We start from the raw sequence: 25177 nt of genomic DNA on the forward strand, positions 1-25177 counted from the left end.
ATTTTGCCAATGATTTCAAATTTTTCAAATTCCTGAGAAAAAGGAACTAGAATGTTGAGGGTTGCTCCTTTATTTTTTGGTTTTGGGGCTACACCCTATGATGTTCAGGGCTTACTCCTGGCTCAGCTAGGGATCATTCCTGGTAGGCTCGGGGGGCCATATGGTGTGCCAGTGATTGAACTTGGAACTGCTGCATGCAAGGAAAGCACCCCACCCACTGTACTATTGCTCTGACCCCAGAGAAGTCTTTTGTTCAGTGTTCTACCCTAAACTTAAGTCTTTTGCTTGCATATTCCTACAGAGGAAATATCTGTCCATGTTTTTGTTCTTACTTCAGAAATGTATTGGTGTTGTGTATAATAAATTGATTGCTATCTGAGTGTTTAGGGAGCAGGAACATTTCTGTTTTCTTTCCTTAGTATTTCTATTAGTCTCAGTCTTAATTTGGCCCCGTATGCTCTGGATTTGTATGGAGCTTTTTTAGTGATAGCTCTTCTTTCCATTACATATCCTCTTTGGGGGGAAGGTGTGGTTTAACCCACTTTGGGAAACAGAACCCTAAACTCTCTTCTATACTTAAGATTAAGGCCTCTATTGAAGAATAAAACTAGTCAGTGTGAATTCCCATTGTACCTAGAACTCTCAAGAATTCTAAACTCTATGCTTTAGAACTTTAATAATTATGAAATATTCTACTTTAATTCTTTTTGCTCACTTTAAGAAAATGAGTTAAAGCAGAACTTAGAATTTCTACCTCCTTCAGCCCTGGAATGCTGCTGTGGAATGCTTGCTTATTATCCTTTTAGGCTTGTTATTATTAGCCCTAGGCTTTCCCTGTGTATCAGAATATTGTTGCCTTGCTCACTGATGGCTTTTAAAAATGTATAATTTTTTATTTTTATTGGGACATTTTGGTGAGGTGGAATTGATGACATTATAAGCTTTTTTAAATTGTAAATGAAAATGAAACAAAAAATTAAAGTTCTTTTTGTAAATACAACATCAATTTTAACTTAGTAGTTTTTAAGTTTTTATTTTGGTGTAGGTGTTTGATTTTGAATTACACCAACTATATTAAGGGCTTACACTTGACTCTGTGCAAATTGATCACTCTTGGCAGTGCTCAGGAGGATCAAACCCAGGTTAGCTGTTTGCAACTACTCTACTACCAATTGCTCTTGCCCTGGTTTTCAAGTTTTTCTTATTAGAGAATAGTAAGTAGCTAGGAATTTATTCAAGTTAAAATTACTAACTGCATACATGTTACAAATTAAACATATCACTATTCATTAAATAATCATATAATTTATTGAATATATTTTGGATTTTTGGATTTTATAGTATAGATACTTTTCACATGAAGTTCTTTCACAATTTTGAAATATGTGTCTTACTATTATTCCCTTATTATGTATGAGAGAAATTAAGGCTTACTTTTGTTGATTGCTTTGTATCATAGAAGATTATTATGTGGTAAAGATGAGACTTTAATGCTTATTTTTCCTTTTTTAAAATGTCATTTTTCTACTCTACTACAACATGTGGTTAATTTTTTTTACTGACTGGATAAAAATTAAGAGACATGAGGAGATAATCCTATTGAATTTTTATTACTAGAAATATTTTGATTTCTGTTTAACATAAGTATTTTTTAAAAACAGGCAATGATACAGGAAATGATGATGTCATCGGAGGGAATGTGAACAAACATATGGTGTTTCCAAGTGGATTCTGTGGACAGCCCAAGAAAGGACATCTTATATTTGATGCTTGTTTTGAAAGTGGTGAGTATATTAAAGGCCTTTGCCTTTAACTTAGGTGAGATCTTTAGAATCTAAGTTCACAGAACCATTCAAGATTATTCAGGGACCTGTTTAATATTTCACTATAAAATGTTTCCTTGTTGTCAAGGAAAACAATTTTTGCTTTTTTGTTTGTTTCTTGTTTTGTTTTTGGGACACACGTGGTAGTATTCAGGATTACTCTTGACTTTGTACTCAGGGATCACTCTTTGTGAGACTCAGGGAACTGTATGTGGTGCTGGGGATCAAAACCAGTTAGCAGTGTGCAAGGCAAGCCCCCTACTCAATGTACTATAACTCCAGCCCAGGGAAAATAATTTTTGAATAAGTTAGGTAAGAATATTTAAAAACTGAATTTTTTTTTAAATCTACCAGGTTGGCTGTGTGCAAGGCAAGCGCCCTGCCCGCTTTTTCGGACAAGAGTTCTATTGCTATTGCTCCAGCCCCATTGTTCGGACAAGAGTTCTATTGCTCAGACTGGAGTGATAGCACAGTGGGTGAGGTGTTTGCCTTGCATGAAGCTGACCTGGATTCGATTACTCCGTCCCTCTTGGAGAGCCTGAGAGTATCCAACCCACATGGCAGAGCCTGGCAAGCTACCCATGGCTATTCAATATGCCAAAAACAGTAACAAGAAGTCTCACAATTGAGACATTACTGGTGCCCGCTCAAGCAAATTGATGAACAACGGGAGGACAGTGCAACAGTGGACAGTGTTAATGATTAGAAGTATAACAATAACAGTAGTGAATGTGAGAAAGATAAGCATTATTTTAGAACTAATTTTGGGGGGATTCTGAATAATGAACATACATGTGTAGTATGCATATGTGTGTTTGTGTGTGTATGTATGTATGGTTGAAGGGACCTTCTCTTATTATAGTAAAGTTTTCTGAATGGTAAGAGATTTGGTTATTTTTGCTGACAATTTTAAACAGTTTATATGGGGTGCTTTACACTTATTCTGTGTTTGTTTAGTTTAGTTTGCTAGAGCTGCCATAACAAAAAACCCAAAATTGAGTAACTTAAGTAAGAGAAATTCATTGTTTCATAGTTATGAAAGATGGAATTTTGAAAACAAGATGTCAGCAGGTATGGTTTCTTCTCAAAGTTATGAGGAGTTGTTTTTTTTTGTTTGTTTGTTTGTCTTCTATTTTCTTTCTTGTGGTTTGCCAGTCATTGGTGTCTCTTGTTTTGTAGAAGCAAAGTACTCTTTCATTTTCACTCTGTCCTCTTCCTCCATATATTTCTGTCTCTAATATTCCTTTTTCAAAGGACCGTAGGCATATTGGCTTAGGATCCCCTTGTAGCTTTTCCTCTTCTGTGGGTTTCATTATTCCATATACATATTAACAGTATTGAGATTTCTAAAAATTTTATTTTAGGTATTTTAGGTGGTTACTGTTAAAGGTAGGGTTTAACACATAAAACATTCTAGGACTTCACCTCCCCCCCACACCGAGTGCCTGCTTCCCTAAACAGGTCTTCCAATATCCCCTTCTCCCAACAGATCTATTCATCTCCTACTCCCCTGCTTTGATGACTAACTTCCTACTGAATAACAAATTCTCAACTTTTTTGCCTTTGGGTACTTGTTATTCCCCTACTGTATTTATATATCCCATATATAAGAGAGGTCATTCTGTTTTTAGGATTTTTTTAAAATGAGGAATAAATTGGAAATTTCATAAGACTGTGGGTAAATTATCAGTCCACAGTTTTCCTCTTATTAAGTCTTTGCCAGTTGGCTTTACAGGCCTGGGATTATGCTGCATGATTTTCTTAATTTTCAGAGATTTCCTCCCCCAAATTCTCCCAGTTTGTTGATTACAGACCTTGCAATTCCTGCCTGTGTGCTACTCATGGAATTGTTTTGGTTGTTTCTGTATTGTACTATGGATCAGACGTACATCACAGGTACCCTTTTCTGCTCTCCCAACAATGTTGCACTGGGGGCTCCAGGGTCAGGGGAATGAGATCCAACTTGTTACTAGATTTTGCATATGAATACACCATGGGAAGCTTGCAAGGATGTACCATCTGGGCAGGAAACTCTCAGAAGATTGCCAGTTTCTCCCAGAGGGAGAAGTAGGCTAAACATATCGCTTCTGAGCTTGCTTTTAAGTCTCTCTCTGGATGTTGGCCGTTGATGTGATTACACATACCTGGGTTCCTCTGCCGGTACCTTCATGCATGAGGCCTGTCTGAACGTGTGGAGAGGAGGTTCCGGTGGTCTTCGGCCACCAGGAGCTCTGCTTGGTGTAGGGAAGGAAGCTGGAGCCCATATCCTCCGAGGTCCCGGGGAAGACAGCCAGGCGTGCGGGCAAGAGAAACAGCTTAATATCTTCTTGAAAATTTATTTGATATATTTAGGTTTCATCTCATGTAACTTAACTCAAAGATGATTTAAAACAAGGTATCCTAAGGTATTTTTCTCTTATGTGCTAACTCTGATCTACTGACTATAGTAGCCTAATGTGCTGTGTCTAAAAGAATTCTCTAGGTGCAACCAGAGTTACTGGGAGGGATAAGGTGATTAATGAATTTAATGAATGGGGAGTGTTGGTTTAAGAAGGTGAGGTATATTACCTTCAAGTAAGTCTCTTTAAGTATTCCAGAGTTGTGGAATATATAGTGTCTCATACGTTGCCAGACTCTGAGCTGGTGGATAAGTAATGTTATTCTGATTTAAAAGAACTGAATCTATAAAAAAACAAAGAGAACATAGTGTCAAAAAAATTCTAAGACCTGTGTTGAGAATTGGGGGCATCAACCCGATCAGTAAGGGAAATAAGAGTGAAAACAATGAACTGTGACTACATTAAATCAAAACACCTTAATACAGAAATAGAAAATATAAACAAAATTAAAAGATAACCTACTAAATAGGAGAAGACATCATACATCTTATAAGGGGTTTGTATCCTAGGTATTCACACAACTTAACCACAAAGAAAAAAAACAACTCAAAAAATAAAGATTTGAAATATATAATATTTGAATAAAGACTTCTACAAAGAGACATGAAAAAGGCTGAAAGGCATATAAAAATTTGATCATTATGGGGGCTGGAGTGATAGCATAGTGGGTAGGGCGTTTGCCTTGCACGCGGCCGACCGGGTTCAAATCCCAGCATCCCATATGGTCCTCTGAGCACCGCCAGGGGTGATTCCTGAGTGCAGAGCCAGGAGTAACCCCTGTGCATCGCCAGGTCTGACCCAAAAACCAAAAAAAAATTTGATCATTATGATCATCAATAAAGTACAAACTAAGACCATGATAAGATACCACCTAGATAATAGCTTACATCTAAAGCAGCAATAACAAGTGTCCAAGAAGGGTGAAGTAAAACACACACACACACACACACACACACACACACACACACACTATGTTCTGTTTATTTTTTATAATCTCAGTTCTTTTAAATCTGCCTTTAATATATTTAAAATTTATTTTTGTAAATAAATATAGCTAGTAGTACACTTCCATTTTTCTACCATGCAGTTTTCCAAGCACTATTTTTTTTTTGAGAAGAGTCATCCTCTCCACTGTTTGGTCTGAGATAGTTTATCATAAGTTAATTGCTAATAAATGTGTTATTTATTAGGCTTTGTAGGTTATTTGTAGGCTTTCAATTTCATTTCACCTGTGTGTATTTTAATTCTAACACTACAATTTTTATTACTATTATTTGTTAGTGTGATTTTTAGTCAGGTAACGTGCTCTAATTTTGCTTTCTTTTTTTAGAATTGCTCTAGCTGTTCAAAGTTTTATGATTCCATATAAACATTATTATTTTTCGTTCTATTTTTTAAAATGTTATTAAAATTTTGATTTAGATTGCATAAAATCTGCATTTTTTTGGTAGAATGGGCATTTTTCTTTATTAGGTCTTCCATCAACATGTATGGAATAACATTTTATGTCTTGTTACTTTCCTCTTGTTATTGTAGTATTTTTGATATTGGTCTTTTATCTCCTTTGTTATGCTTACTTTCAGGTGTTTAATTCTATTGAATTTAGTTTTAAATGGAATTGGTTTATTAATTTCTTCTTGTTCTTATTTGCATACAGGAATGCCACATGTTTTTGTACATTTTGTAACTAGCCACTTTGCTGTTCTTGTTAATTATCCCCAGTAGTCTTTTAACAGAATATGTAATGTTTTATATACATTATAAATGCATTTTCTTTATTATTTTTAATGTACAATTACTGCTTTTTATTTAGCCATTGATTAAGCTGATTGAATTGGGCATGAACTTCACATTACTTTTTTTTTTATATTGAATCACTGTGAGATAGTTAAAAAGCTTTCATGTTTGAGATTCAGCTGTCCTATGATCAAACACCCATCCCTCTACCAGTGCACGCCCTCCACCACCAGTGTCCCCAGTATGTCTCCCCCCTTCAATACTCTCTCTCTACTTTTGGGCATTATGTTTTACTTGAATTTTCCCACCACCATTCAAACCTGTCTGCCAAGGGGAGATGCTAGATCATTTATTGTCCATTGCTGATTTTGAATATCTGGGTGCTGTGCGGCATGCTTCTGGAATCCTAGATTGTAAATGATTGGGTTCCAGAGACAGTTCTGTAGGGCACTAATCCATTTTAGGATCAAGTGGGCGTCTCTGGACCAGGGCTCTTGGTGCACTAAGATGGCGTCCAGAGGAACATTGTGGGTGTGACAGACAGGCCAACAAGCGTGTGGGGAGCCAGGGAGGGACAGCCACAGCCGGGCGCCTCTGCTGCCATGCAGCCTGGAGATTTAGTCCTGGAACCCGGATACCTGTGCCTTGCTTATGGAAGCTCTTGGTTGCCGGTATCCATCTGGAGTAGGTAGGGAGACTGCTCCTGCTCCATCTGGGGTACTCTGGTAAAATTGGCTCAGTATGGGGCCTTTGGTGTCTTCCGGGACTTGCTGCTGTGTCTTTGACTTTTGACCTCTTTTGAGATTTATTTATAGGTCTCTGAAGCAAGGCCAGTTTACAGAGTGGCGCTGGAGTTGGTTCATGGGGGTGACTGTCAGTGCTTCCATGTGTATTGGGAAGTCAAGGAAGGTAGCCCACCCTAACGCCATGAAAGCCTGGATATTTCAGTCACAAAACCCACTTACTCGAATTTTCAGGAGATTATATCTTGGTGAGGTCCGTCTTGAGATGGTGGAGTCAGGCTGGGGGTATGGTGGGGGATTTTGGATTGTGGAAGCAAGTGGCTGCTGGGGGCTCTGCTTGGGTAGGCACAGGCCAACCTGCCCCCCTTCTGATTTACCGCAGTCTGTTCAGCCATGTGCGGATCTGAGATTAATCGTGGCTTTTGGTCTCTTTTGAGATTTATCTATGGGTCTCTGAAATAAGGCCAATAAATGGGCTTGTATAGCTGAGCCAGAGGTGGTTTGTGGACATGGCTCCCACATACCTAACTTTTGGCCATTTAATTTCTTGGTAAACTTGGTCCCAAGTTCTTGTGGTCTGGCCAAAGGCACAGTGGCAGTTTGGGGGCTATCTGGAAACCTGGAGGCATCATCAGACTGCTGATACACTCGCCCCACAGGTACAAGTTAACCTATTGGCGGCATGATATCCCTTTTCAATGCATTTTAAAATAATTATAGTTTCACTTATTTTTCAATTTGGATTCCTTTTATTGTTTATTGTATACTGTCTCTAATATTAGGTATAATTAATATTTCTGTGATTAGCGAACATGCTTATTCTTTTATTTATTTTCAACAAAGATCTTTTATTTTTTTCACTATTGAGTATATAAGTTGTTGGTTTATAATATGTGGACTTTATTTTTATGAAAATTATCCCTTTTATCCTCATTCTGTTTTATTTTTGTTGTTTTGGGGCCACACCTAGCTGTGCTCAGGACTTACTACTGATTCTATGCTCAGGGATCACTTCTTGCTGGTCTTGGAGTGATCAAACCTGGGTTCACCATGAATAAAACAAGCATACAAATGCACTGTACTCTCTCGCTAGTTTGTCTTTGAATTTTATCAGGAGTGTTTTTTTTTTTTTAAATCAATGGTGGATGGTGAATTGTGAAGTTTGTAAATACTTTCTCTGCATCTGTTATTAATATCAATTACTACTTACTTTTATTGATAAAGTGTATTATATTGATTGATATGTTTGTTGAACTGTCTTTGTGTACCTGGTAACTTCATTTTTTGATCTTGAATCCTTTTTATTAATTGTTGAATTTGATTAACTAGTATCCTGTTGAAAATTTTACTCTATTTTCATCAAAGAGAACAGTCTATAATTTTGTGTGAGTGTGTATGTGTGTGTGTGTGTGTGTGTGTGTGTGTAAGTGTAAGAGAGAGAGAGACAGAGAGAGAATGAAGTGTGATTCACTCTTTCAAATACTGGGTACTTCTCCAAGTTATTAAGTAAAAACTTACAAGGGTTTCTAATGTCTGAACTGAGGTGAGGTGAACCAGCACACTTTCTTCAGCTTACTTTTCTTAGCCTTAATTCCTTAATTTTGTTCTAGTCCTAATCTGTATGTAAGCTTCCCAACTCTCTAAGAGGGACGCAGATATGAAAGAGAGGTGAAAACTGAGTATTTCACTTTGGTCAGACTGTAGCCTCAGTTGTACTCACAGGTGTATACAGTAGAATTTCAAAGTTCTATCTCGTGTCTCCTACCTCTGCCTGTGCAAGTACTCCTCCTTTGTATGCTCTTTTCCAGAGCCTATGTTTTATTTTGTTAATCATTTCATTGAAAATATAAGGTGGAGAAGAACCTAGAATTTTTACCTATCCTCCAACTTGTTTAAATCCTCTGGATCTTGGTTTTTTCATCTGTATCATGGAAGAATATGGGCTATGTATTTAGAGTTGGTAGCTGATCTCTAAGGCACATACTATGATGGTTAATTTTATGTGTGAATCTCATAGCCTTATTTAGTGCCCAGAAATTTGATCAGACTTTATTCCGGGTATGACTATGAACATTTTTCTGAATGAGATTAACACACGAATTGGTAGGTTGCTATCTATAATGTGGGTAGACCTCATTTAATCAATTAAAAGCCTGAAAAGAACTAGTCTCACCCTTTGTGAATACAGGGAATTTTCTGCCTCACTACTTTGAGCTTAAGTACCATTTTCTCCTTGCCTTTAGCTGATTTGATAACATGAGTTTTTTTTCCCCATGTGTTTTGGGACTAACTGTATTTTGACTGTAATTACTTTATTAGCTCTCTTAGGTTTCCAGTTTGCCAACTACAAATTTTGAAACTTGTTTTTCTCCATGATACCACAAACCATTTCCTTATCAAAGACTTTTTTCTATGAAAATATACTCTCTCACATGCACAAACACATGCACACACACCCGCATGAACATCCCTTTGTCTTCATTTCCCTGGAGAATCCTGATTAAGATACATTCAATAACACCGAGATTGTGTGATTATGAAATTGAGCAGTCAGATGAGCTGTAGTTTACAAGAAATGTTCAGACTCAGTCCTCCTTTAGGTCATTTATTTCAAAGCATCTCCTTAATATACTCTTTGCATTGACACGTGTTTTATCATATATATGTACACACACACACATATATATATATATAGTTTATTCCTACTAGGATGATAACTGTTTATTTTTTAAAAGTTTATTTTTTTTACTTAACAATAAAAGCTGCCAGAATGAATTACTGTCATGCATTCCAGGAAACATTTGACTTACCTTTCCTAAAATAAGTCATAAAAAATTATGAAAAGAGAGAGATTCTTTTCTAACTTTTATAATTTCTCTTGCCAACTACTCTGAAACCCAAGGCATAGATTAATGAATGAAGTATGCATAAAGTGATGTCAGCTCACACATATGACATTACTCAGATGTCTCAAACTCCGGAAACAGCATGTGAATGATTTATGGAATTGATATTAATCTCCTTCTAGTAAATGCATTACTTTAGATACATGGGAAATTGATGTTACTACTCTAAAGCCAGATTAATTTCTTTCTGCTGGATCAGCATTGTAAATGGAATTAGATATTAACCTTTTATACATCTAAACAGGGTAAAATATGGATAGCTATTTTATAAGTAAAATTTTGATGCCTAGTGCTAAAGGAAAGAGGTATTTTTTTCCTTGTATGGTTTATTTCTGAGATTTGAAATATTTGGTTTTATTTAAAGGGTAGTTTTATGCAATTTAGGAATAGAATAGTTATAACTGAATCGGAATATCTCAGGATTACAAAGACCAGTATAATAAATGAGAATTTCATGCTAATAACTTGTTTCAACATTCAAGAGACCAAGTCTGTTTTTTAAGAGAAACTTTATTTAAGAATTTGCATAATAAACATTTACAAATAAACAAATTAAGTTACAAGGAAACAAATATTTTTAACCCTTGTGTAGGACACAAGAGAAACTGGAAACTTGTCAAGTAGCATCTTTGTCATCTCATATATGCTGTTATCTACTTGTCTTATTTTCAGTTATTAAACATATTTCAAGATTGTTATGGATTTCAGTTTGCAAAGTGTTGATTTTGGCCTTCTTATCATAACCTATTAAGCATTTTTATATTTCATATGTATAGTGTGAGAAAGCAATATGGCTTAATAATCTTGGGTCTGGTCAGTTGTAAACAAAGGAAGAAAACGTTGGATGTATATGACTGATTTTGGTGGGGGTATGGGTAGAAAGTGATGTGCATGAGCCTCTAAGAAGGTGGGGTGAAGAGTTGTAGAGATAAGGATTAGGAGGTCTGCCCCACAGCTTTGAAACGAGCCTCACATCCTAGAGGAAAAGGCAGCTCAGATAGAGAAGGGAACACCAAGTAGAGGATGTTGGGAGGACCCATTCGGGTTGGAAGATGCGAGCTGAAAGTAGACTATAGACCGAACATGATGGCCACTCAATACCTCTACTGCGAATTACAACATCCAAAAGGAGAGAGAACAAAGGGGAATGCCCTGCCACAGAGGCAGGGTGGCATGGTGCGGATGGATTGGGGGTGGTGAGAGGGATACTGGGATCATTGGTGGAGGTGAATGGGCACTGGTGGAGGGATGGATAATCGATCACTGTATGAGTAAAATGCAAACACAAAAGTTCATAAGTTTGTAACTATACATCACAGTGATTCTCTAATAAAAATTTTTTTAAAAAGAAGGTGGGGTGGATGAAGGAGAATTGAGTATTTCCAATGTAGTGGAACTTACCAGTCTTCAACTGTTCTTTCCAGCTGACAAATCTATGATTTTGTAGATCTTCTGTCACTCCCACCTTTAAATTTCTCTGTTTGGCTTCCAAGAGGTAGACTGACTACAAATGGACCTTGCCTTTGCTCTAGTTGCCTTATGCCTGAAACAGTCTTTATCAGTGCATAGTGATGTCTGTGAATAGTATCACAGTGTCAGAATTGCTTAATGGTTTCTCATGCATATAATTCTAAAATCATGCCCATCACCAGTGTTTTATTTATTCTTTCCTGGATGCATTTTTGCAAACCTTTTGCATTCTAATACCTAAATGATCTTACCTAGGGGTCTTTCCTATTCTTTATTTATATTTTGTTAGGGAGATGAATTCCCACACAAATAATTTCCACGTACACAAGTATACACAAATAATGACCAAGTACACAAAATGAAGAATTGAAAGACTATCCACATGGAATGAAATTACACTACCTTATATCATGCCCAGAGGTTAACTCAAAATGGATGTAAGATTTAAATTTTTGACTGTAATTTTCAGAGTACATTGAAAGAAACATAAGCAAAAAACTCCATGGCATCACCTTTAGTGAATTCCTTAGTGATTAACTAAGGAATTTAAGTTCCTTAGTGATTCTAGTCTATTGGCAAGTAATTAAAAGCAAACAAAACAAAACAAAATCAACAGAAACAAAAAACAAATGGAATTATAACAAACAAAAGAGTTTCTGCACTACAAAAGAAAGTATCACTAAAACAAAATGATATCCTGCTGATGGGAGAAAATATTCACAAACTACACATGTAACAAAGGACTACTATCTATGATTTATAAAGCACTCACTAAATAACAAAACTTACAACAACAAATCAATTGCTTCATCAAAAAAGGCAAAAATGAGTTCAACTGACACTTTCCCATAGAAGACATTTTACCAACAGCCACATTTTAATGGACTAGCATTTATGCTTTGCATGCAGAAACTCCAGGTTCCTTCTGTGGTTCCACATGGTCTTCTGAGCACTGAGCCAGAGTAGCCTTGAGCAGTGTTGGTTGTGAAAAAAAGATAAAATGAAAAAGCTCACTGATTGTCATAGAAATACAAATCAAAACTATAATGAGATTGTTACCTCATGTCAGAGAATGTCTTATTTCTAAAAGACTAGATAAACAAGTACTGTTGGGAACACGAACCAAAGGACTGTCTGTGGAATATAAATTGGCTCAGTTTCTATGGGAAACAGTATGGAGATTTCTCAGTAACTTAAAACTAGAACTTCTACATGATCAGGCAACTCCTTTCCTAGATTGATCCCAAGAACACACACAAAAGATATATCGCACATCTATGTTCATAGCAGCATAATTTACCATCATTAAGATCTGGAAACAAAATACCCAAGGACAGATGAGTAGATAAAAGTAATATGATGTATTTAATTTATATGTCTCTATCTATTCCTATGTGTGTGTACATATATGTACATATATATAATTATATATGACATAATATATAAAGATATAGGCAGTGGGAGGTAGGTGGATGGGATATGACATGGGGAATGGGTGTGGATCTTGCCACTTCAAGTGGTGGTGAGGGGAAAAAATTGTGTACATCGAAACCATAAATATGTCAATAACATTGCAAGCAGAGTAACTCGAGTATATTAATTCTTTTAAAAATGAAATCTTTCTTTTTTAAATATTTATTTATTTATTTATTTATTTATTCTTTTTGGGTCACACCCGGCATGCACAGGGGTTATTCCTGGCTCTGCACTCAGGAATTACCTCTGGTGGTGCTCAGGCTACCATATGGAATGCTGGGAATCGAACCCGGGTCGGCCGCGTGCAAGGCAAATGCCCTACCCACTGTGCTATCACTCCAGCCCCATGAAATCTTTCTTTCACAATGACAGGGATGAATTTTGGAGGGTGTCATACTAATTGAAGTAAGAAAGAGAAAAACAAATAAAAAATACTTCATAGGCTATATCACTGTATCACTGTCATCCCATTGCTCATCGATTTGCTCGAGTGGGCACCAGTAACGTCTCTGTTGTGAGACTTGTTAATGTTTTTTTGGCATACCGAATATGCCATGGGTAGCTTGCTACACCCCGCCATGAGGATGAGATACACTCAGTAGCTTGCTGGGCTCTCCAAGAGGGGTGGAGGAATCGAATCCGGGTTGGCCGCGTGTAAAGTAAAAGTCCTATAAAAGCAAAGGAAAGGAGTAGACAATATCTAGTGAATCCAAACCCTAAGACTCTAGTGACTTACAGTGGAGTTGATGAAGAAGCGTTGGTCTGTGGACAGTGGTGGCATGATATTGGCATTTTGGTGGTGGTGTGTTTCATGTTGATGCAGATGATGCTGGAGCCGTGACTGTGGATTTCTGTGATTTCCAGGCTCTTCAATATTTTTCAGGAATAAAAATATTGAGTAATAAAAATTCTCAGAGTCAGAGTTGGTAAGTTGAAAAGTTTATTGGAAAGTAGAAGATAAAGAAAAAGGAACTCCCCATGTGGGATGGAACTTAGTATAGGACTAATTTAAAAGTTAAAAGTAAAAGTTTTGTATAAGCCTTTTAGATTTTGTTATTTTTTTCAAACATCTATTTGTGTATTCAAAAAACAAATACAACAATCGAGGCTCTCTCTCTCCAACCTGTGTTTGGTGGTCTTGTGTTGCTTCCTCCACCTGGGATGGCTGATGGTCAAGGGCAGGCAAAGAAGGAAATGAGGACCGCTGCACTAGAGCTGTTACCGACAGGATTCCATAGGACGTCAAAAGACCGCATGGCCGCCCACCTACAAGATGGTCAGATTTCTTCGTCAGAACCCTGAATGAACGGTTTGAGGCTCTTCGTGTTCCTGGAGCGAGCAGATACCATTGGGCTACACCAGCACGCGACAGGGACAAATGGAGATGTTACTGGCGCCCACTTGAGCAAATCGAAGATCAATGGAATGAGAAGTGACAAGTGACAATTATCTCTTACTACACTTTAATTTTTTAATTTATTTAAAAAAATTTTTTTATTGAATCACCATGTGGAAAATTACAATGCTTTCAGGCTTCAGTCTCAGTTATACAATGCTGAAACAACCATCCCTTCACCAATGCCCATATCCCACCACCAAAAAAAGAAAAAAGTACACCTCCCATCCCGCTCCCCCTCCTTGTAACTGATAAATTTCACTTAACTTTCTATTTACTTTGGTTACATTCAATATTTCAACACAAACCGCACTATTATTGTTAGGAGTACCCCACTAGAGTCAGACCTGTTGCAAAGGGATATAAGGTTGCGCGGCCGCAGTAGTGGCTGCGCAGTTTTGGATTTCTGTACTTTAGCAACTAAGTCTAGGGAGATTTCTTCCAGGTATTGGATCATTGCAAGCTTGTAAACCCCACCTGTGGTCGTCATAATATGGCGGTCACCACACCCTTCACCCCCGGCAAGGAAGAGGCAAGAGAGAGAAATACCTTTCCCCTCCTGGGGGAGCATGGGGCCGCGGCTTAGTTCTCAGTCTGGAGACATTCTGTGAGGAGCTGCCTATGCCGAAAAGTTTAGCTGGAGTCTGGAGTCACGCTCGTGCAGCTGCAGAGATGCCGCACACACGTGCAGCCCCCGGGATCACATCTTGGTGACAGTACACTTTAATTTCTTATTGGACTTGAAATAGAATCTTGTATATAGTTGTGAATTATAGATCAATGGAAGGAACTTTGGAGTTCTACAGATAAATCTTTATATTAACATTGAGTTTCAAGTTCCTAACCGCTTCATACATTCAGATTTTATCATATTAAATTTGAATTTGGATTTTTATTTCTAAAGTAAACAGGACAAAAATCATGTATTATTACTGCAATTATTTTCAGAAACAAATTTATACTTTAGAATCTTTAACACTGATATAACAAAGGCAAATTACTAAAACATAGAGTGAAAATTTTATATCCTAATACTCTTTTGTATACTTCTGACTTGAATCATATTTATGTACAAATTTTCTATATGCTTAGGTGTCAGAAACATAAACCAGTTTCTTCCATGTTAGGAACAGGACATTTTATGATATGTTCAGTATGCCTTTTCTTCTAATATTTATAAATATTTAGGAATAGATATCTTATAGAAGATAAGTGATGGTGTTATTACACTATTAGTTATTGCTTGTGCTCTGAGTCAATTGGAAGAACATAAATACAATAAGAATTATATACATACATGTAATAATATATTGTTCAAATAGAAACATAGAAGGACTTAGGGAATTACACTGATATATTTACTACTGACTTTATGCAATTATTTAGCTCTGTGCTAAATTATTCTGGAAGTTGTTTAAGAAGCACAGCAGATTCAGTGTGTTCAAACTAGTGATTTTTCTCAGCCTTGACCATTCTATTGTTTTTCCTATAAATTCTTGGATATCCCCACCTATTCTTTTACTCAAACAAGAAATCTCAAGATGTGAACCAAATATTTATTTCTTTTGTGTCATTGTGCCTAGCACAACTGATAGGTAGTGTACAATTAATAACCAAGAAACTGGAAGCAATTGGAGAACACCTTTACAAACTTGCACCATTATATCCACTCTCTCACATGAATATTCTCCCTATCTTATTTCTTACATTTTTATTACTGGATGAACTGTTTCTGCTCATATCTAATGTTAATTCACTTTTACATTATATTCTGCTTCCTCTCACCTATGCAAAGTTAGCATTCAAGTAATCTACCTTCAATATTGTTATTTTTCTATGTACTACATAATTTCCATTAGCTGATAAAGATGTCCTTCCTGTTTAGAAAAATACTTTATTATACTCCCCACAACTCCATTTGAATAAAACTACGGTTGCCTTTTTCTATGCCTTTTTCCTCAGTGATGCTTAGGGTTTACACCTGCCTCTTTCTCAGGAATCACTCCTGGTGATGCTCAGGGGACCATATGTGATGCCAGAGATCGAACCAGGGTTGGTTGTATACAAGGCAAGCACCTTACCCTCTGTACGTTCTCCCCAGCCCCTTTTATCATCATCATCATCATCATCATCATCATCATCATCATCATCATCATCATCATCATCATCATCATCATCATCATCATCTTCTTCTTCTTCTTTTGGTCACACCCGGCGTTGCACAGAGGTTACTCCTGGATCTACACTTAGGAATTACTCCTGGCGGTGCTTGGTGGACCATATGGGATGCTGGGAATTGAACCCGGGTTGGCTATGTACAAGATAAACACCCTACCCACTGTATTATCACTTCAGCCCGAATCTTTTTTTACAGAGAAAAAAATATCATTGAATGAATTGTCTCTGTCTAGTTCTTTTTTTCTTTGTAGCACATTCAATCAGGTTTTCATGAACTCTAAATAGCTTCTAAAATTGCATATTCTGTGGTCATTAATGATCTTAATGGCTAAATCTCAATTCTCAAGTATTCCTGTAGTTTTGCTATAGTAGTTGATCTACTTGACTATTCTCACTCTCTGTTTTTCTGATATATTTATTCTGTTAGCTTCAGAAATGTGTACCTACTTCTAGTTTTCTTCTTCATTAGTGACCACTTTAATTTTACTTATTGGATCTTATTTCTTTAATTTCTACACAATGAAATACTTCAAATTTCAATTCTTATATCTTTTCTATTCTCTACAGTTCTTTTGCTTATCTGATCTAGTCACTTAGGATTAAATATCATTTGCATACTGATGTACATTTTCATCACTGACCTCTATTTTTTTTTTTTTTTGCTCTAGAATTATGTGCATTAGGGGAAAGCCCAGATGAGAATACTGGCATATCCTCCAAAATGGGGAAAATATATAAATGCTGTTTTTTGAAATATTTTACTTATTTATTATTTTATTTTGCTTTTCGGGTCACACCTGGCAATGCTCAAGGGCTACTCCTGGCTCTGTATTCAGGGCTCCCTGGCAGTACTTGGGGGACCATATGGGATGCTGGGGATTGAACCCAGGTCAGCCATGTGCAAGGCAAATGCCCTACTGCTGTACTATTGCTCCAGCCCCATAAATGCTGTTTTAAACTGCAAAATTTATTGTGGTTTATCATGCCTCTCATTTGCACCAGTTAGAGTTGATTTTATCATCTTGAAATGAAGTTTAAATGTGTGAAGGCCTTGCTTCTCAAAATGTATAACTTACTTGGAAAATGTATTGATATATTTCAGTCTTACATGGAAATATGCATTTGTTGATATATAGAATGCGAATTATTCTTTTAAAGAATGAATTATCCACAATGCTCAAAGATAAGTCTAAATAACAATTAAGTTGTCTCCTTGCAGACAGGCAAAAAGACCAATGTGACAATTCATGAGTAAGGTGGAAGTCAATTCTATGCATCAGTTGTAAATTTGGTATCACTATATCACTGTCACTGTCATTCCCTTGTTCAATGATTTGCTCGAGCGGGTGCCAGTAATGTCTTTATTTGTCTCTATTGCGTGCTAGTGTAGCCCAATGGCATCTGCTTGCTCCAGGAACACAAAGAGGACGTTGTTGTTACTGTTCTTGGCATATCAGATACATCATGGGTTGCTTGCTAGCCTCTGCCGTTTGGGAAAAAAATAATAAAAATAAAAATAAAGATATAGAATAACAGAGTGGGAGACTAACACCCAAGAATTGTAGAAACAACTACCAGGAGGTTGACTCCATGGCTAGGAGGCTGGCCTCACATTCTGGGGAAAGGGCAACTCAGAGAAGGGATCACCAACTATAATGTATTTGAAGGCCATGTGGGAGAAGGGAGTTGCGGGCTGAATGAGGGCTAGAGACTGAGCACAGTGGCCACTCAACGCCTTTATTGCAAACCACAACAGCTAATTAGAGGGAGAGAACAGAAGGGAATGCCCTGCCACAGTGACAGGGTGGGATGGGGGGAGATGGGACTGGGGAGGATGGGAGGGATGCTGGGTTTACTGGTGGTGGAGTATGGGCACTGGTGAAGGGATGGGTTCCCGAACTTTGTATGGGGGAAGCATAAGCACAAATGTGTATAAATCCGTAACTGTACCCTCATGGTGATTCATTAATTAAAAATAAATAAATTTATTATTAAAAAATAAAATAAAAATAAAGAGGTTGCGGCCACATGCTTCAGGAAAAATTGCATCACTCTCTTCTGGGAGCTTTGTTTTATAGTCTCTATATCTTGGCCATTGATGAGATTACATGGCGCTTGGGTGGGTGGGATGGGTGGATGGGGATTTGTGGGTGTGACTGCCAAGCAACTGGAAAACAGGATTTGTGTGGGGGAGGCCCAATCCCAATCTGAACAGGCTTCGAGATCTCAGCCCCGCCACATACCTGGGTTCCTCTGTTGGTTCCTTCAAGAGTAAGGCTTTTCCGAGAGTGTGGAGATTGGCTTTGAGCATGGCTGTGTTCTGGAGCTTTTCGGCTGCTGGGGCTCTGCTTGGGTTGGGGAGGGAAACCAACCCACACCCGTCTGTGGGGGCCCCCAGTGAAGACAGTCTGGCTTGGGGCAGGAGATTCTGTGTTGCTCTCTTCCGGGAGCTTTGTTTTTATAGTCTCTGGATCTTGGCCATTGATTAGTTTACATGGTTAATTTGGTAGTTTTATATAACTCTGCTTTCTAAGACAATAAATTTAATAAATTGAATTGTGTGTTTTTTCATAAATTTTAACCATTAAAATATGAATAGCTAGAGTAAAATTCTTGTATCACTTGTCTTCCCATTGATCTTCAATTTGCTCGAGCGGGTGCCAGTAACGTCTCCATTTGTCCCTGTCGCGTGCTAGTGTAGCCCAATAATATATGCTCCCTCCAGGTATAGGAAGAGCCTCAAACCGTTCATCAGGGTTTTGATGAAGTCTGACCATCTCGTCGGTGGGCGGCCATGCGGTCTTTTGATGTCCCGTGGAATCTTGTCGGTAACAGCTCTAGTGCAGCAGTTGTCTCTGAATCGAATTACATGTCCAATCCATCTGACTTTTGATGTCTTGGCAAACAAAACAGCGTCCCTGATTCTTGACCGTCGATGGAGGTTAGAACTCCGGATTCCTTCTCTCACTTGAGTGAGACGTGATACTCCTAGAATAGCTCTTTCGATTCTTCTTTGGGATACCCGAATAGCGTTCTCATCCTGTTTGCCTAGGGCCCAGGTCTCTTGCACTAATGTATGCCTCAGAGACCTCAGAGACATTAGAGTAAAATTATACTTCCTAAAAAACGTTAATTATACATTAGAAATAATTTTAATTCACTTATTGTCCTTTCTTGTTAAACCCATGCATTGTATACTATATTAGAGAAATGCTTCTTCTAACACAGTTATAGTTCTTCACAAGAGAAGAAATACTATTTTAAAACTACACCTTAACATAAAAAACTGTTTCCATATTTAAAGAAATCTATTGTGAATACTTGTAAGTAAGCTACCAAATTTTAGGTGTTGATTTTAAAAAGTTCTAACTATATAAAACTTATTACCACAGTTATTTTTAGAGATTGACAACACACCTTAGTTGAAGAGTAGTCCATAGGTGCAATTTTCTAGTGTGAATTTAACCCATGTCTTAGAATAGGCAGTTAACACTTTGCTTTAACTTCTTTGTAATAGGAGGACATATTGTTCCTTAAAAGCAATATTCAATAAAATAATTATCAATCTCAGTTGACATGAAATTAGAAAATTTGGGTTAATTAAGATAGTACAATTATTGAAATATAGTTGATAATAATTAGTTATTGCAATTGTTCATATTTATAAAATACTATAGTCTCATTTTCAAAGATTTGTCAGATTCATTATCACATTTTATTATGTCAGTGACATTTTGAGGCAAATATTAGATTATCATCTTGATTATTTTCAGCCTCATTTTAGACCTGAGGAGATTTCAATTTAGAGAAGCAGAATAAAATTTCCAAGGTTATAAACAGAGAATACTAGGAGTAAGAACCCATAAAACGTTGTTTAACTAATCTCAATACCACTGCATTTTTCTTTAAACTCATGTTCCAAGTGATTGTTAGCAGTTCTTAATGTAACAGTGAAAGCAATATAGTTCAAGGAATTGTTATTTAACTAGATTTGTGATCTTGGATGAATTATTTTCTCATCCTCAGTGTTTTATATCTAATGCTTATCATATAAGTTATCATATGGAGGGTTTTTTATATTACTATGTACCCTAAAATGCTTGCTTATCTACCGATTTGGTAAAATTGTGGACTTCCTTGTGAAGTGAAACAACTTTTATTCAGAGATTTCAAGATAGGGGAGAAAGAGAAAATCTGGGCTTCTCCAGAGGCAGAATCAGCACACACCCCAGCCTTAAACTTTGAAAGCATGAAAGTGCACATCTCATGAGAAGAGATACAGGTGGCATGTGCTTGCAACAGGCACCAAGTGCTTTTAACACACGCACTCAGAAAACACATGTTCTGGCAACACTGTAGTCCTTTTTTTTTTTTTGCCATGCCTGGTCATGCTTAAGGCTTTCTTTTGGCTCTGTTCTCAGGGATCACTCCTGGTGCAGCTCAGGGAAACATATGTGGTGCTGGCAATTGAACTTGCCAATTTACTGGTCTCAGTAAATTGTTTTTTGCACCAATCAGTGAAAGTAAATGGATTATTAAGAATTATAAAAGCTATGCCTCTAATACCTCAACAGTATACCAAGGATATCTCACATAAGAAACACATGGACTTTTAAGATGACTTCTTTCTTTCTTTCTTTCTTTCTTTCTTTCTTTCTTTCTTTCTTTCTTTCTTTCTTTCTTTCTTTCTTTCTTTCTTTCTTTCTTTCTTTCTTTCTTTCTTTCTTTCTTTCTTTCTTTCTTTCTTTCTTTCTTTCTTTTTGCTTTTTGGGTCACACCTGGCAATGCACAGGGGTTACTCCTGGCTCTGCACTCAGGAATTACTCCTGGCGGTGCTCCGGGGACCATATGGGATGCTGGGAATCGAACCTGGGTCGGCTGCGTGCAAGGCAAACGCCCTACCCGCTGTTCCATTGCTCCAGCCCCTCTATTTATTTTTTAAGATGACCTATATTCAGAATTTTTTTTGCTTTTTTTGTTCACTGTATAAGTGTATCACTATTATCCCATTGTTCATTGATTTACTCGAGCGGCACCAGTAACATCTCCATACATCCCAGCACTGAGATTTTAGCCGCCTCTCCTTACTTGTCTTTCCCAACAATTGGAGGCTCTTTCAGGGTCAGGGGAATGAGACCTGTTATTCTTACTGTTTTTGGCATATGGAATATGCCCCAGGGAGCTTGCCAGGCTCTGCCGTGTGGGCAGGATACTCTCAGTAGTTTGCTGGGCTCTCCAAGAGGCATATATATTTATTTCCCTCTATGATGATGTATCGCGTGGCCGCTTCCATAGTATATGAAAATATCCATCCATGGATATAGGGGGGGAAAGCACTTGCCTTACTGGTTTCGATGCCCAGCCCCACCAAGAGTGATCCCTGAGAAGAGCCAGGAGTAAGTCCTGGGCACAGTAGGTGTAGCAACAGACCCTACCCATCTGCTTCTCAGACAGCAGAACTCAGAATGCCAAAGCCTTGGGATTCCAGAGCTGCTATACACACTGTCAGAATCTGAGTTATCAGTTTTTAACAATTGCAGAGAGTGGTCAATTAGGTGCCTCAAAGGCTCTGAACCTCTTCCCACACCTTTGCCCTTGCACTGTGACCTCTTCCTGGGTACTGTGGACTGAGAAAGATCCTGAAGCCTACGTTGAGAACACAGGACACACCCCTGTGAACCCAAAATAATGCAGAGAATTTCACCACTTAAACTCCACTAACTCTTAGGATGTTTGGTTCTGATATCTTCCCACAAATACCTCCATAATAACTCTACGATATAGATATGGATATAAGATATTCATCTGCATGACAATTTAAATTCTATCTTTAGGGCAGAGAAATTGATAGATTAACACAGTATAAGGAGTAACCGCTTGCCGAAAAATAATGAATCAGATCAGAACCCAAATAATTAGGAATCTGAAGCTCAAATCACAGACCCACAAACTTTTTTATTTATTTATTTATTTGTTTATTTTTATTAGTTAATTTTTAATTAGAGAGTCATCGTGAGGGTACAGTTACAGATCCATACATCTTTGTGCTCATGTTTCCCCCATACAAAGTTCGATAACCCATCCCTTCACCAGTGCCCATTCTCCACCACCAGTAAACCCAACATCCCTCCCCCCGTCCCCAGTCCCGTCTCCCCCCACCCCACCATGCCACTATGGCAGGGAATTCCCTTTTGTTCTCTCTCTCTGATTAGGTGTTGTGGTTTGCAATAAAGGTGTTGAGTGGCCATTGTGTTCAGTCTCTAGTCTGTATTCGGCCCGCATCACCCTTCCCCCACATGACCTCCAACCACATTTTACTTGGTGGTCCCTTCCCTGAGTTACCCAGAATGATAGACCAGCCTCCAAGCCATGGAAACAATCTCCTGGTACTTATTTCTACTATTCTTGGGCGTTAGTCTTATAGTCTATTATTCTATATTCCACAGATGAGTGCAATCTTTCTATGTCTGTCTCTCTTTCTGACTCATTTCACTTAGCATGATACTTTCCATGTTGATCCACTTATATGCAAATGTCATGACCTCCTTTTTTCTAACAGCTGCATAGTATTCCATTGTATAGATGTACCAGAGTTTCTTCAAGTAGTCATCTGTTCTAGGGCACTCGGGTTTTTTCCAGATTCTGGCTATTGTAAACAGTGCTGCGGTGAACATATAAGTGCATATGTCACTTCGACTATACTTTTTGGCTTTTCTGGGATATATTCCCAGCAGTGGTATTGCTGGGTCAAATGGGAGCTCAACCTCTAGTTTTTTGAGAATCGTCCATACTGTTTTCCAAAAGGGCTGAACTAGCCGGCATTCCCACCAGCAGTGTAGAAGGGTCCCTTTCTCCCCACATCCTCTCCAACAGCGGTTGCTTTTGTTCTTTTGGATATGTGCTAGTCTCTGTGGTGTGAGGTGGTATCTCATGGTTGTTTTGATCTGCATCTCTCTGACGATTAGTGATGTAGAGCACTTTTTCATGTGCCTTTTGGCCATTCGTATCTCTTCCTTGGTAAAGTTTCTGTTCATTTCTTCGCCCCATTTTTTGATGGAGTTGGATGTTTTCTTCTTGTAGAGTTCAACCAGTGCTTTATATACCATTGATATTAACCCCTTATCTGATGGGTATTGTGTAAATATCCTTTCCCATTCTGTAGATAGTCTTTGTATTCTGGTCACTGTATCTTTTGCGGTGCAGAAGCTTTTTAGTTTAATGTAGTCCCATTTATTGATTTCTATTTTTACTAGATTGTTTAGTTCTGTGTCATCTTTGAAGATACCTTTATCTTCAATATCCTGGAGGGTTTTGCCGACCTTGTCTTCAATGTACCTTATGGTTTGTGGTCTGATGTTGAGGTCTTTAATCCATTTTGATCTGACTTTTGTTCATGGTGTCAGATCGAGTTCTAAGCCCATTTTTTTGCATGTGGTTGTCCAGTTGTGCCAGCACCATTTGTTAAAGAGACTTTCCTTGCTCCACTTCACATCTCTTGCTCCTTTATCAAAGATTAGATGATCATACATTTGAGGTTGTGTGTGGGGATATTCCACCCTGTTCCATTGGTCTGCAGCTCTGCCTTTGTTCCAGTACCATGCTGTTTTAATTGTTACCGCTTTGTAGTAGAGTTTATGGTTGGGGAGGGTGATGCCTCCCATCATCTTTTTCCCAAGAATTGTTTTAGCTATCCGTGGGCGTTTATTGTTCCATATAAATTTCAGGATTGCTTGCTCCACTTCTTTGAAGAATGCCATGGGTATCCCTATAGGGATCGCGTTAAATCTGTATAATGCTTTTGGGAGTATTGCCATTTTGACAATGTTTATTCTCCCTATCCATGAGCAGGGGATATGTTTCCATTTCCTCATGTCCTCTTTTATTTCATGGAGTAGAGTTATATAGTTTTCTTTGTAGAGGTCCTTTACTTCTTTAGTTAAGCTGATTCCAAGATATTTGATTTTCTGGGGCACAATTGTGAATGGGATTGCTTTTTTCATGTCCCTTTCCTCTGTCTTATTGTTTGCATATAGGAAGGCCATGGATTTTTGGGTATTGATTTTATAGCCTGCGACTGTACTGTATAGGTCAATTGTTTCTAAGAGTTTCTTACTAGAGCTTTTAGGTTTCTCTAGGTATAGCATCATATCGTCTGCGAATAGTGAGAGCTTGATTTCTTCCTTTCCGATCTGCATCCCCTTAATATCTTTTTCTTGCCTGATGGCTATTGCTAATACTTCCAATACTATATTAAAGAGAAGTGGTGAGAGTGGGCATCCTTGTCTTGTCCCCGATCTTAGAGGAAAAGCCCTTAGTTTTTCTCCATTGATGATAATGCTTGCCCTAGGTTCGTGGTAGATGGCTTTGACTATCTTGAGAAAAGTTCCTCCAAAACCCATTTTGGTGAGAGTTTTTATCATGAATGGGTGTTGGATCTTGTCAAATGCTTTCTCTGCATCTATTGATATGATCATATGGTTTTTATCTTTACTTTTGTTGATGTGATGGATTATGTTGATTGATTTCCGAATGTTAAACCATCCTTGCATCCCCAGGATGAATCCCACTTGGTCATGGTGTATGATCTTTTTGATGAGTTGTTGGATTCTATTTGCTAGTATTTTGTTGAGGATCTTCACATCGGTGTTCATCAAGGATATTGGACAGACCCACAAACTTTAAGAATAATGGGGAGACAAAGAAATCCACCTACTCTGGTAGAGAGAGACAGAAGTCCCCACAAATCACCAAGCTCAAATAAAGCCTCAGCCTCATTGTTGAGGAACTAAAATCAATGATCCATGCAATGGCCATGGAAATAAAGCAGTCGCTGGGAGAAAATTCAACTCAAAAATGAACTGATCCAGGCTATCAATTACTTCATACAAACAAAACTGAAGGAGTTAAAAAATAAAATAGCAAATCATCACCAATAATTAAATGACAAAAGAGAAGTAAATGAATGAAAGATATTTGTGATAATTAATAGCAAGAGGAACAATCTTCAAATCATAGAATATCATAAGGAGAGAAAAAAGAGAAAGGGGGA

The 25177-nt window shown here is 37.7% G+C and overlaps 1 protein-coding gene across 1 annotated transcript in view; it reads left to right on the forward strand.

Annotated features, from left to right (window-relative positions):
* The window catches only part of AGBL4 (AGBL carboxypeptidase 4), a 1336770-nt gene that overhangs the window by 105258 nt on the left and 1206335 nt on the right, over positions 1–25177 (forward strand). The window contains exon 2 of the mRNA XM_004607339.2: positions 1662–1784. Within this exon, the coding sequence (XP_004607396.2) occupies positions 1662–1784 (123 nt within the window). The remainder of the gene's footprint in view (positions 1–1661; positions 1785–25177) is intronic.

Source organism: Sorex araneus, chromosome 5 (assembly GCF_027595985.1).
Source record: "Sorex araneus isolate mSorAra2 chromosome 5, mSorAra2.pri, whole genome shotgun sequence".
Taxonomy (NCBI): Eukaryota; Metazoa; Chordata; class Mammalia; order Eulipotyphla; family Soricidae; genus Sorex; species Sorex araneus.